Source organism: Coffea eugenioides, chromosome 6 (assembly GCF_003713205.1).
Source record: "Coffea eugenioides isolate CCC68of chromosome 6, Ceug_1.0, whole genome shotgun sequence".
Taxonomy (NCBI): domain Eukaryota; kingdom Viridiplantae; phylum Streptophyta; class Magnoliopsida; order Gentianales; family Rubiaceae; genus Coffea; species Coffea eugenioides.
In genome coordinates this window covers 6,956,992-6,971,555 of record NC_040040.1, presented here as the reverse complement: position 1 = coordinate 6,971,555, position 14,564 = coordinate 6,956,992, and the positions used below count along the sequence as shown (strand labels likewise).

Sequence of the window (14,564 nt, the reverse complement as noted above, 5' to 3'; positions counted from 1 at the left end):
GAGGTACCAGGGAGAGTGAGGAAAGGGGGAGAGCGGAGGGGAGGAGAGAGAAAAGAAAAAATGGCGGCTTGTGGCCGGCGACTTTGGTAGTGGCGGGGGGAGGAAAAAGAAGAACATAAAGAATGGATTTGTGTGTCTTTTGGGTATTGTAAGGCGTATATTTTTAAATTTTCAAGAATTTTTTGAGATTATTTGAGTTAAAGTTGTTAAAAAAACTTGTAAGAGAAAAAATTGGCAAAAAATTTGAGTGCCAAACAGGGCCCAAATTAGGATAAAAATAATGGTCTGTCTAACGGGTGCCCTATAGCACTTGTTAAGCTATATTTGAGATTTATATTTTTTGAAATATAAGATTAATTAGAGAAAGTAAATAAATATAAATGAGAGTAAGCAATATTAAATAGGAAAAGTATGTAGATATAGAGTATATTTTATATACACTGTCACGGTTGAATGGATGATGCATAAACAAATTTTGAATTTAAAATTCAAATATTGCACATGTCATATACCTAATGGTGATAATGTATATATACTGTATATAAGATTAATCCATAAATATAAGGGTGTATAATAATTATTAGTATGTATATATATATATATATATATATATATATATATGATAGATTAGGTGAATGTTAGGTGTATTAACAAATGCTCTAAGGGCACCTGTTAGAAAAACCCTAAAAATAATTACTATGCTTTTCTAACAATGCATTCTATGTTTGTACCCACCAAGTTTATCACGATATCTTTAGAATGTCATCCATTTAACATCAATCTAGATTTAACTTTTGGGAATAATGCGCTACGGTGTATCAAAATTAACCGTGATTTTAACCAGATATATTTCACAACCAAATTAATTATGGGTGCTTTCCATCATCGTGCCATTACTATATAAATGGTCACTAACCCTCCAATTGACCAGTCATAACAGGGAGGAAGAGTTACATTGATGAGAAGCAGAATTTACTGATTAGACTGGACTTAAAAGTGAAGGATTGCTTTGAAGCTCACAGCTATGGTTTTTGAGGATAATTCGTAAAAATTGATCAAGAAAATCTTGTACTCCACAAAGACAAAGTTCAGAATAACAGTCGGTAAATTACTGATATTTACCCTGTCAGAACTAAAACACAGGATGGATGTTCAATCAAATTCCTTTTGCTTGTCATAATCCATTCGTTCCAGATTTCTTGAGTAGGAGATAACTGATAAGAATCAGGATCGTAATGTCCTCATTTCCATATTAACAACTATTTTTTGTTGTAACGCCCTGCTGAAATAAATCAAGCAAACCCGTTACTTCCTGTCTCTCTCTCTCTTTCTTATTTTTATGTTTTCTTTCCATCTTCTATGCATGGTTGCCCAATCACAGCAGGCTCCATCCTTTTCATTCACATATCAATACAGAGTACACGCAAATATCACGCAAATATACAAAACACAAAACTGTGGTGTTGATAGGAATGGAGCTTTTATAATATGGGCGGTGACGCTTTTAGATGATGACGGATATGATGGACTGTTCATCTGGAGTTCTTGTCACAACTTTAAGGACTTGTGAGCCCTGATCCTTGTGTCAATCCTCCTCCCTCCTCACTATGGCCACAGTGTTTTCTCTCTCTTTTGTCTCTTTTTTAAATAGCGACAGGGGAAGGCCCATGTCCTCTCCTATGACCCATCTACTCCTCGTTATTTTCAGTGCTAAGCTTACACTCTTACTGCTCTGAACTTTTACTACCACTACTCTATATTACTACTGAACAGAGAGAGGAGAGAAAAGCTAGCCTGTAAAATTGAAAAGAAACGGAAGTCCTCCTCATGTCGTGGCGCAGTCATCAGGCTCTCTTCATTCTCTTCACTCTTTCTTTGATGAAGAAAAACAAAGGGCTCAGAACTCAGAAGAATAAGACAAGACCATCCCTCCAAAATCAACCAGCTTTTTATTATTTTACTCCTAATATGACCTGTCTATCATGTGATTGTCCACATGTGCATGCACATATTTATGTAGCAGTATTTCCTTCCCTTATTTTATATAAGCAAGTCTCCTCCAAGTCTCCAACCACTATTTGATGTCGTTAGGTGGGCTAGGCAGTAGGAATTATATACACTAGAATCACAAGATTGAGAGCTTGCGAGTGCTTTTATTTTGCAGCCTTGTGGCTAGGTAGCTAGGCATTCATTGTTGAATCATGAAGAGAGAGAAGCGAGAGAAAGCCGAGAGAATCAGATTAATTTCTTGAAGGAGGAAAAGGGAAAGAGGGCGTCTGGAATGAAGTTTGATCCAAGATCCTTTAATTTGATGACTTACTACTACTACACTTATTCTTATTAAGGATCTCCTTTCTTTTCTTTGATCCCAACTCAGGTTAGAGTTTGTGATAAAAGGCTCAACGATCTGTAGTGATCTCGGACCAGGCTTCATTCCTCACGCCCAACTTTTCCAAGTTTCCATCAGCCCCACACCCCTCAGGTCAGGAACAACCCTCTTATACTGCTGGTACATCACTGCAGGTATATCATCTTCTACCCTCTGATTCACAAAGTGAACGAAGAACAAAGTAACCAATTGGTCATTTCCTTTCATATCACAAAAAACTCACACTAGTTAGTTGTTACAAGATCAGTGCTCAAAATTTTCAGCAAAAAAATGGTCTAACCAGGAACCAAAAATCCACTTTCACGGACTCTTTGATGATAAAAGTAGTTCTGTACGTATATGCTTGTTATTTTGTCTAGTATGTCTTTGTTTTATTGCCTCTTGTTTTTGGATAATTGAATACGTAATTAGTGGCTTCAGTTCATTCACTGAGAAGTAGGGTTTTGTTTGCTTTGTTTTCCTTCTGTTGGTTGTCGCATCTCCACGAGCCCCCCCCTCTCCTTTCCCCACACCCAAAAGAATGGTGCAATGATCGGAAAAAAAAAAGTCACCACATAAAAGTTACAGTGTAAACCAGATCGACTAGTAATAAACGCTGCTCACGTAAGAGAAGTGAATAGCTTTTGAAAGCATAATTTATATTCTTGATAGTGAAGCATCATAACAGACAAAACCAGCCTTGTTAGCAATGCTAAGCATCTTTGTTTCTGTGTCTCAGGTTTTCTCCTTTACTTTCTTGTTTTTTCTTTCTTTTGCAGATTTTGGGATGAGATGCTATGCAAATGACAACACGAAGAATTAGGCTAGTACCCTAATTTTGCAAGGACAGATTTGTTCTTCTTATGTGTCAATGACTGTAATATTTGATGGCGAGTTTGCAGATTTATGCAGGTATTTAGTCAGTAGTCGGGCATCGTTTTTAACCTATACCAGTGCGCAGCTATGAATCATCAGTGTTAACTATGTATGTTGCCTTCGTATTTTGCTAATCTCCAGTTTGTTAATAACTATATAGGAATTTTGCATCTTTATGAGGAACTATATCATGAGATTAATATAAAACTTGAGATATCAACTATTCCTTGGGTCATTGACTGATGCTCATTCTTGAACTTATGATTTGTATTTCATCCAAAATGCCTGTTGGCTCTTCTTGGGGCATTTCATTTGTTGGTGTTCCGCCCCTCTTGGGCAAATACTAAAAGATATATATATGGGACTCTTTTGTATTATTGCTTTATTGGTTAGACATTATTGGCTTTCATTTTAGACGGTTGTTGGCTTAAACTAGTGGTGTTTATATCTGGAGGGTTACATCTTTGAATGATGCCAGATTTACATACCAGGTGAATGAAATATAGCAATTTTGTTACTTAAAATATAAAAGTGACAACTATCAATGCGTGTGTCTGGATCAATTACATTATTAATGTGGGAAGTACGTAACGGAGGGGAGAATAGAATACATAGCTCTATGCCTTTCTTTTTAAAGAGCTGAAAAAAATAACAAACTTGGAATGCTAGAGATTCTAATTGAATCCTTTACCTTTACGCAAACGAAGTTTAGATTCTGAGATGAAAGTCTTGTCAACTCACATCCTTTCTATCCCGAATTGTTAGACCTAGGACTCGAACTCTAAACCTGACAGTCGCGAGAGTTCTAAGAGTCTTGCCCTGACCGAATTGTTGTTCCTTGTGATGTCTGGATTAGAACATAAACATTTTGGAGTAAGCACCGCAATGAAATTATTGACTGTACTTCATCCATGATTTGCTGTCAATGAGAGCACTGTTGCAGATGTTCTGAACCCGAGTTTTGTTTCTCTCAACCTTTTGCTGTTAGGAAGCAGCTCACCTGTAAACTTAGCATGTTTGGACTCTCCGCGTGAAGACATGTTTTAATCACTTTTACACCTCACATATATCAAATCGTTACAATAATTTTTCTCAAAAAAACTCCAAAAAATAGCAACCCAAACGTTAAATTCCCCAAAATAAATGTGCATCTGGATGAAAAACTTGAGCATTAGGAATTTTTTGCCCAAAGTAAAAGTGAATTTGGATGAAAAACTTATAAGCATTGGGATTTTCCAGTTGGGGTCAAGTGCCAAATGCCTTGCTTTCTGCAGTCCGTACATTAATAACTCCAGTACAGCCCATACAAGCTGTTCAGCTCGTGTCCACGCCCAATTACTTCCGTACTGCATTTTACAACAAACGAGAAACAAGGCATATCTGTACAACCACGTCCATCTGGACCCAGCCCAGAACTTTACTGCAGTTCTTGCATGCTTTTTAGGTTGGGTACAACCTCGTCCATGCGGACCCAGCCCAGAACTTTACTGCAGTTTTGGGGTGCTGCCTAGTTTAATTGAAATGGGCTTGCCCTATACGCTCAGATTTCCTTAGCCCGTTTAGGAAAATAAGCCCATCCTAAATTAAAGAAAATAATTACTGATGCATACAGCATGTTGTAGTAGTGCCTGATAATTCCCCTGATTCTTATAATCTATTGTCAATCCTTTTTTCAGGAAATGGCGTCTCAAAGATAACGAAATGTCTACTGAGCTTTGACGAGGGATTCATACACTCTTTTAGCATCACTCGACACCCAAAACAAACCCAAGAAAAAAAAAAAAGGAAGAGAGAGGGGTAACCTTTAGATTTCTGGTTCCTCAAGTTTCTTCTATGTACTTGTGATTATTTAAAAAAAAAAAAAAACTTGTACTTGTATTTATGTATTGAATATTTTCTATCTATGATGCAATCTTCTTGTGAGCTATGAGGAATGCGGAGGTAATCTGAGCCACTCAACAAAGTTCTCTAAATCTTTATAGTAGAATTAGACTGTTCGACCCTAATATTCCCACCGGAAGGCTCACACACAAGGGTCAGTTATGGCCTTTAAATGTCCTTAACTCCAAATGTCGTCACTCAAGGAATTTTGGTTTTGTGGAAAATCTCCCTATCTTGTGAGCGTTGAAAATTCTCACTGCACTATAATTTATTGTTTCAAACGTTTAGATTTTTGCCACACAAGATTGGGTAAGTGCAATACGTTCTCATAAAGATGTATTGATTTTGGGGTCATTTAATTGTTGGGGAAATATGCATGGTCATAACTCCACTATTATTTCGGATAATAATACGCTAAATTATGGTTCAAAAAGCGCTAGCTATATCACCTTGTTCACATTACTCTTTTCAATTTGCTTTACCATGCATGCACGTTAGTAGTCCGCTTGGATGTGACCTGCAAATATGCTTGAACGTATTTTTTGCCCTTCATGCTCTTCATAGTTTGGTGTTGAACTTGCTATACCAATCTTTGCCAGAATGTATCTCCACGGTAATAGCTCAACGATCCAGAGCTCCTACTTGACATGAAAAGGGAAAAGAGACAAGAAATGATTCTCATAGAAATGAAAGAAAGCGGGGATTCATCAGTGATTGATTTGTCAAATAAAATGATAAATCTCCAGGCTATGGGCAAAAGTGTGGAAAGCGCTTGGCCGACCAAAGCATGGTCGGCGATGATAACAAACCACCAAAAAGGGCACTCCTCTTTGTCAAAAAGCGAACCAATCACTCATCCTGAGTCATCAGTAAGGCCCATATTATTCAACAAAATTCCCCATCTACCTTTCAATCTCTTTGCCATCCCGAGGTGTGTGGGCTAATTGTGACTCTCTGACGGAAAAAGGGAGCTAGCCAAAGAATCTTCTGCAAATGCAATATCCTAATCCTGCCCAACCAAACCAAAAGAAAACAGAAGGCAAAAGTGAACCCTGAATCGTGGATGGCCACATCAATTTGTTTTGGTAAGTTAATTACTTTATACCACTCACTTATAAACACTGCGGGACATGTAAAAGCAAAATCCTGAGGAAAAGAAAACTCGTTAAATTAAGGAAGCAAAAGAAGAATTTGACCGTAGGGATATGCTGGGCAAAGTGGCTAATGCTGCAGCCGCTTGCACATGAAGTTAAGCATATTTTCCCATCCGATTTCCTCAATCTAATGAACTTTTTCCTCCTCGAGATATCCAGCTAAGACTTCCACTGCTACAGTCTGCTTCTCTCAGTCTCCCAAATTCGCCATCTTTTCCATCAAGTACATCCAGTATGAACACAGGTGTCTCTTTTCTCTCACCCATCTCCTTAATTCTCTCCAATCCCAAAAGTTAAAGAAAACCCATCAAGAAGCAACAATGTAACTAGCATTCCTCGTTGCTGGCAACCTAGCAGACAGCTAATTTAAACCAGTAAGCTCATTCATCTTCGTTCTCCCTTCTTTTTCCACGATGGGCACGGTTAGGAAACTCATTGTTGAGGTGGTCGATGCACGTAACCTTCCACCAAAAGACGGTCACGGGACGTGCAGTCCTTACGTGATTCTTGATTTTTATGGTCAGAGAAAGAAGACAAGGACAGTGATCCGGGACTTGAATCCAGCATGGAACGAAACTCTCGAGTTCAACGTTGGCAAACCATCCGATGTTTTAGGTGACATGCTTGAACTGGAGATGTATCACGATCGAAAAGTCGGACCTACCACCAGGAATAATTTCTTGGGTAGATTAAAGTTAAGCTCAAGGCAGTTCGTCAGGAAAGGTGAGGAGGCGTTGATTTATTATCCGCTGGAGAAGAAGACTTTGTTTAGTTGGATTCAAGGTGAGATTGGGCTGAAGATTTATTTTGCCGATGAAGTTATACCCCCACCTGGACCACCAGCCTTACCAACTCCACCACCGGAGGAGGCCAAGCCCGAGCAAACTCCACAAACACCGGCAGCCGCAGAAGAAGCTTCACCCGAGGCAGCAGCTGCACCTGCTTCTGATTCACCACCACCTCCCCCTGAGGCAACTGAACCGGTGTGTGAAAAGCCCGATGCGGCATCGGAGACTAACCCAGAGCCCTCTAAGGTGCCAGCATCTGACGGTGAAAAGCCCGCTACAGAACAGCCTCCAGTGCCACCTGCCGAAGCCGCACCACCACCGGAAACTGTTAGTGTGAGTTCGGACGTTGCTGACCACGAAAAGCAAGAAGTGGCCCCTGATTTACCCGCCCAAGAAGGGACGGATCCTGTGGACCTGAGTCCTCAGCAACCAGTACAACTTGATAATGGCCTTGATCACATGATGGCATCGGTAGCCTCAGGATCCATGCCTGAAGCCAAAATAAACAATGTCAACGGTCCTCAACCAATCAGCCGTGTTTCATCAGTCAGTAGTTTCTTGTCTGATGCATCTGATAGATCTACAATCGAACGGTCCTCGTTTGATCTTGTAGAGAAAATGCATTATCTCTTCGTCAGAGTAGTCAAAGCTAGATCTCTTCCGACCATGGGAAGGCCGGTCGTGAAGATTGTTGTTTCCGGCTGCCATATCATCTCAAAACCAGCCCGGAAAACCACTTTGTTCGAGTGGGACCAGACATTTGCTTTCAGTCGGGACGCAGCAGATTGTTCCTCCATCCTGGAGATCTCTGTGTGGGACCCAATACACGCCATGTCAGGAGGCGGCTCGGCTGACGTGGCGGGGCATAACTTCCTAGGTGGGATTTGCTTTGACGTGAGTGAGATCCCACTGCGGGACCCACCCGACAGTCCGTTAGCCCCACAATGGTACAGGTTGGAAGGAGGCGGAGCCCACAAGGGGGACCTCATGCTTGCCACGTGGGTTGGCACACAAGCTGACGAGTCGTTTCCTGAGGCGTGGAAGACCGACACCGCAGGTAATCCTAATTCCAAGTCAAAAGTCTACCAGTCCCCCAAGCTGTGGTATTTGAGATCAACAATCATAGAAGCACAAGACATTTTTCCGTTAATGTCGTCAAAAGAGTCATCATTTCAAGTTAAAGTCCAACTGGGGTTTCAAGTCCAGAAAACGAAATCATCTGTCCCCAGTAACGGATCTCCGTCATGGAACGAAGATTTGGTATTTGTAGCAGCTGAACCGTTCACGGAGCACCCTCTGATGTTTTCCCTGATAGAAAACCGGCAACCTAAGGAGCAAGTCATGCTAGGCGTCGCTAGCATACCGCTCGCGTCCATAGAGCGACGTGTTGATGATCGCAATGTGGTTTCCAGATGGCTCACACTTGAAGACCCGATAGAAGCAAAAAGGGTTTACAAAGGCAGAGTCCACTTGAAGCTGTGTTTTGATGGTGGGTATCACGTGATGGACGAAGCCGCTCACGTGTGCAGTGACTATCGTCCAACCGCCAGGCAGCTTTGGAAGCCCCCTATTGGAACTGTTGAATTAGGAGTCATTGGGTGCAGAAATCTACTCCCTATGAAGACGATCAAGGGCAAGGGGTCTACAGATGCCTATGCGGTGGCGAAATATGGCAGCAAATGGGTGCGGACACGTACCATATCTGATAGTCTAGACCCCAAGTGGAATGAGCAGTATACATGGAGAGTCTATGATCCGTCAACTGTGTTGACTATCGGAGTATTTGACAGCTGGGAAGTACTAGAATCCGATGGCTCCAAAGAGTCGATGCGGCCGGATTTTCGTATAGGGAAAGTTCGCATTCGTATATCTACCTTGGGCACGGGCAAGGTGTACAGGAACACATTTCCTCTGTTTCTGTTGTCTAATAATTCGGGCCTGAAGAAGATGGGCGAGATTGAATTGGCGGTTAGGTTTGCACGTGCAACGCCCACGCTGGATTTCTTACACGTGTACTCTCAGCCATTGTTGCCGATGATGCACCACATGAAGCCACTCGGCATGGTCCAGCAGGAGGTGCTGAGGACGACGGCGGTGAAGATAGTGGCTGCACACTTATCCCGGTCGGAGCCACCGCTTCGGCGAGAAGTGGTGACCTACATGCTGGATGCAGACTCACATGCATTCAGCATGCGAAAGGTGCGCGCAAACTGGTTTAGGATCATCAACGTGATTGCGGGAGTGATTGACGTGGTGAAATGGCTGGACGACACGCGTTCCTGGAAGAATCCGACGGCCACCATTCTCGTACATGCGTTGTTGGTGATGCTGGTGTGGTTTCCGGACTTGATCGTCCCAACATTTGCATTCTACATTTTCGTGGTGGGTGCATGGAACTATAGAGTTCGATCGCGCGATACGCTCCCCCATTTTGATCCAAAGCTCTCGCTGGCGGAGTCCATCGATCGCGACGAAGTGGACGAGGAGTTCGATGTGATGCCGTGCGCGAGGGCGAATGAGGTGGTGCGGGCCAGGTACGACAAGCTGCGGATGCTGGGGGCACGTGTCCAGACGGTACTGGGTGATTTTGCCACGCAAGGGGAGCGACTGCAAGCTCTGGTGACGTGGCGGGACCCACGTGCCACGGGGATCTTCATCGGGCTGTGCTTCGGGGTGTCGTTCATACTGTGTTTGGTGCCATCAAAAATGATAGCGATGGCCTTCGGGTTTTATTACCTGCGGCATCCGATATTCAGGGACAGAATGCCTTCCCCAGCTTTGAACTTCTTCAGAAGGCTGCCTTCGCTGTCTGATCGCATGCTGTAGCTTAATAATATTATTGTTAAAACCTAGTTAATTTGGGCAAATGGCATGTTAATTGGCCATGCTTATTCTGAACGGCTTGGATTATGGATATGATAGTAGTTGAATTATTGGAGAAGAAATTCTTACATTAAATGAAGAATTTGAATGCCAGCACTAAGTCTATTCTCATTTCAGCTGAATTGCAATAAGCTGCTTCTTGTCCAAGGAGTGGTTAGGTGGCGAAGATGTAGGAGGAGGGGTGGTATTGTGCCTTCCTAGCAATTCAGATTCGAATCTCTCTGGAACATCTACCTATTGCACGGAGTGAGATTCATCCAGTGCACAACCAAAAAAAAAAAAAAATTCACACAAGTATCCTATCCTTTTTTTTTTTGCTTTTTTTTTTCGGAAACGATCGATGAACACAAGTATCCTATCCGTTACAGCAGATATGTAAGGTATCCCTTAGAGCAGAGCAGATCGAGCCGAAAGTCTGCGGTGCAAGCTCTGAAGTTTGACGTTAGGCCCAACGGGCTTATCTTTAATGTAAAAGGACGGCGGATTCCTACTCTATATCCAAAAGTTTCCTAGGGGGCAAGTTACGTGACAAAAATTAAAACCAAAATTTTCTCTTGGAGTAAGGTCAATTGCTTACTCATATGAGCCTTTTGTTAACTTGCAACAAAGCAAAAAAGGACAAATTGTTTCCTTGTTTGTCCGGTTACCACTTGAGAAACCATAATCCATGTCCGCTTACCACTGCTTCACATATTGACGAGTTTTCAAGTATCAAATTATTCAGATTCTTTGTTTGATTCCGTCTACTTTGTTTTCGAACATGTTTTATATATATATATAGGAGCATGCAAAGAATAATATAGAGTAACAACGACTCAAGGACTGCACAATTCTATCCACTGGTCGTGCGGAACGCTTAGACGGGTGGAATACAATTCCCTGAATGTGAAGAACAAAACCAAAAGTAAGGCTGCTCCTGTGGGCCCGGCCTACAAGACAACTAACAAGCCAGCCCATATGAATACTACTCGGTCGTGGTTGGACTTCATATCGCGCTTTGAAACGGCACTTCCACACCTGTTTTACAAGTAGCCTCCATTGATTGAAATGTCCATTTCTCAACCTTCACTTTTCGCAATTGCCGCAGGTCTCCGTTGCAGATTCTAATACCACAACCCAATTTTGCCGCTAATCCTAATTAACAGTAGCTTTATCCGGACCGTTTTCAGAATGATGAATCTGGGGCTTGCGACCAAAACGATGCTTGCTATTGGACTAATTTAATTAGTGTTCGTGTTGGTACTTCTTAAGATGTCGGTTATTAGGTGTTAATTTTTTTTTTTTTTTTAAAAAAATTAAGTTAATTAAGAATATATATATATATATATATATGTAAGAAAAAATAATTATTATTATTGTTCGCATTCACTCGATCGTCTTCAGTAGCTAGTAGCTGAGATTTCGCAACTCTCCTTCCCCCACCCAAAACAAAATTTCCAAAAAAAAATAAAAATTAGAAATCGCCGGCGCCCCATATGGAATATTTATTTTACTAATCCGTTTTGCTGTTGAACGAGTGATGTGAAGTTCAGAAATATTCTGTGTTGACTGCTAGTCTAGGCTGTCATCAGACAAGAAGAGTACCGGCCCCTCGTGATCTCAATTTATTGCAAGACTGTTAGCTGATTATCTGAGATTAAAAGTTTGCCGTCCTAGGCAGAGATGCGATTTAGCTGGATCGGCTGTCTAGAGCTTTTTAGTTAATAATTATCTCATTGCACTCGTTATTTTCTTCCTTTAAATGCCTTTAATTGTTTATAAGAAGAAAAAAATCGACCGTTGGAAAGAGTCTATATATAGTAGTAGGGAGGAAGTCAACGCACGAAATACAACGAAAAAATAAAAATAAAATGCAGCAAAAGGATATAAAGAAAATGATGCACGTGGTGAGTATCAAGGGATGCAAATGGAGTAGATTTTTCCGAAGCAAATCAGTTTCTTGTTTATAGTAGAGTTCAAACTTGAAAGTACGAATTTTAAAATCTCATCGTATGACTCCATGCATTGGACATTAATAAAATGATTGTCGAATGACACCATCTGGAAGACAATATTATTAATAGCCTAGCTAACTTATTTCAATTTTGCTCTTTTTGTGTAGTAAATACCGCTAATACGAATTTATGCGTAAGTATTAGTGAACATGCAGTGGGCATGCTAATAGATGAGGAGAAAATTTATATCTCTTCTTAAATGTCATGATACACTCATGATATACTTATGTACATTTTGAACCGTTGCCCAGCATTTCGACTCATCAATAAAAATTCTTATCGTTTCAAAAAAAAAAAAAAAAGGCACCATTAAAGATATTGAAGCTTCCAACAAACAATTCCATTTTCTGAACTGCCGACATCTACTCCAAGATTGGTTTTGAGTCATATGTCTCTAACGTGTCGATTCCATTTGTTGAAGTAGTAATAAATTCTCCTGTCTTTTCTGATTTTTTTTTTCCTTCAGAGCACAGTACTAATGTCTATTTAAATAATTTTCCACTACATTCCAATGAGATTTTCCATAGAAAGGGTCGTGATTCTAGGAAAGCCTTCTGCCGTACCCATGTAAGTTACTAATTATTATAGGGGATTTTTTTGGTCAAACAAACTTCATTCAATTATTAGTTTGCAAAAGCGAGGTATACAGATAACGCTAACCTAAAATACTGCAGTATTTGTCTACTGTGTAAGCAAATTTCAGAATATGAATTGTTGTTTACCTTCTATCTATGTCCAACTACGAGTTCATCAGTCCAAGCCGTGGATCAATATGATGTGTCATTGACACTGGGATGAGAAGGCGTGGAAATGCCTTAAATTGTTATCCAAAAGCTATTCGTTGCATTCAAAGATCAGCATCATAGCACTGGCTAAGTGACTATAACCAGCGGCAGCAGCAGTTGTTGAGTTCCCTTAGCCGCCATCTTGATTCTTATTTCCCTGTCATTGTCCCGTAGCATCATCCAGAAATGCACCTCCCACTAATGTGTCCCAGCTCATCTTATCATCTTTTTATCCCTGATTTTAGGGAGTAGAAGTAGCCCTCCCTGGGATGGTTATGTTAGCATTACAAACGAATCGAACCCCGCTTGAGTCATAGCTCGACTTGAGTTTGAGTTGATCAAATTCGAGTTCAAAAAAATTAAGCTCGCTCGTGAGCTTGAGTGTGTGTATATATATATATATATATATATATATATATATATATTATTTTAACACTAAAATTACATATATATTCATAATATTTTATTATTTATTAAAAAATATTATTTTATTTATTTTTTAAAAAATAAAATTTTAATTTTTAATTTTTTGGAGCTTGAACTTTGAATTGACAATTCGTCAAGTTCGAATTCGAGTTTGAGGTTAATAAAACTAAGTCAAAATTCAACTCGATTCGTTTGCAGCACTAGTTATGATATCCTTAAAAAAAAATGTCCCTAATTTTAGTCCTGGCCGCGGGCCGATGGTTTGGTTGCCGCGCCAGACATGTCACAAATACACCATATCTAATAAAAATGACGAATATCTCTAACTACATAAGGCGCGGAAGGCCCTGCTACAGTGATTCCGCTGGTTATTTTGTAATTTGAGCGTTGATTTTGTCTTCATTTGTCTTTGTAGGTGTGATGGAAGTCATTGTGGGATCATCTCTGTTTCATGCTTGTCGGCCACAGGTTCTAAATTTTGGTCGCCTTATTCCAATTTTACCCTTTTACACTGGTTTCGTTGTTGTTTCTCTGCAGATTTTGGCCTTTTCCGTCTTTTTATTGCAAGTAGTGGTTGGCCCGTTGCCTGCTGCATATGCCTGCCCAGATTTCTTGGACCTCTCATGGTTTTTGCGAAATCTTTTATGGTCTGCCGTATTATGTTGGTTCATTGTGTTTGGATTTCATAAACAAAAAAAAATGCTACTGTATCCATCCATAGCTACTATATCCATCCATATATAGCAAAAAAAAAAAAAAAAGATAGGCAAACAAATCACCAACTTTGGCTGCCAAATTACTCTTTACAAGTTTCTTGCAACTTTCGCTAGCATAAAATTAATTAGAACCAATAATCAAATCACAATTAGAGAAAACATAAATATACCGTAAACAATAAAAATACCAAAAAATTGCAAAACAATTACTTACTCTACCAATAGAAAAACATATCAAAATCATAATCATTCAAAATAATACAAAATATGACAAATCCATACTACATTACAAAAATTATTATATTACAAATCTTTACACGTGTTCCAATATAGAATACTATGTCTTCTGCTCCCAATATGTGCCCGTAAAGCTCCAGGTGTCTTTTGCTCGCAATATGTGACCGCCACAAATTTGGTTTTAATATTAATATATATATATACTGCATTATATTAGTTTAAAGCTTCCCCTCACGCTCCAGTTACAAGTTAATTGTTTCCTTTTGCTATTATGATCGTGTTTTATTTTCTAATATGTCTATATCTAATAAATATAAATCGCAAAATAACATATCTCCATATCTAAGAAATATAAAATATAAATCAATTATGAACCAAATATACATGTCAAAAAAAATATGGATTTTTTTAAAAAAGGTACACATCAAGACAGATTATGTATGTATCTAATACTAT

The 14,564-nt window shown here is 39.9% G+C and overlaps 1 protein-coding gene and 1 long non-coding RNA gene across 2 annotated transcripts; both read left to right on the top strand.

Annotated features, from left to right (window-relative positions):
• The first annotated feature begins 1,841 nt into the window (after nt 1–1,841).
• On the top strand, nt 1,842–3,627 carry LOC113775521. Its single transcript, XR_003468893.1, has 2 exons — nt 1,842–2,523; nt 3,148–3,627. It is a non-coding gene; the product is annotated as an uncharacterized LOC113775521 (long non-coding RNA).
• A 2,270-nt stretch (nt 3,628–5,897) lies between these two features.
• Nucleotides 5,898–10,025, top strand: LOC113776522 (FT-interacting protein 7). Its single transcript, XM_027321705.1, has one exon. It carries the CDS (start codon nt 6,693–6,695, stop codon nt 9,891–9,893), a length of 3,201 nt encoding a protein of 1,066 aa, XP_027177506.1. The 5' UTR covers nt 5,898–6,692; the 3' UTR covers nt 9,894–10,025.
• The last annotated feature ends 4,539 nt before the right edge of the window (nt 10,026–14,564 follow it).

Excerpts from the sequence above, each read along its gene's own strand:
- LOC113776522 (XM_027321705.1), top strand. The coding sequence starts at position 6,693 with ATGGGCACGGTTAGGAAACTCATTGTTGAGGTGGTCGATGCACGTAAC.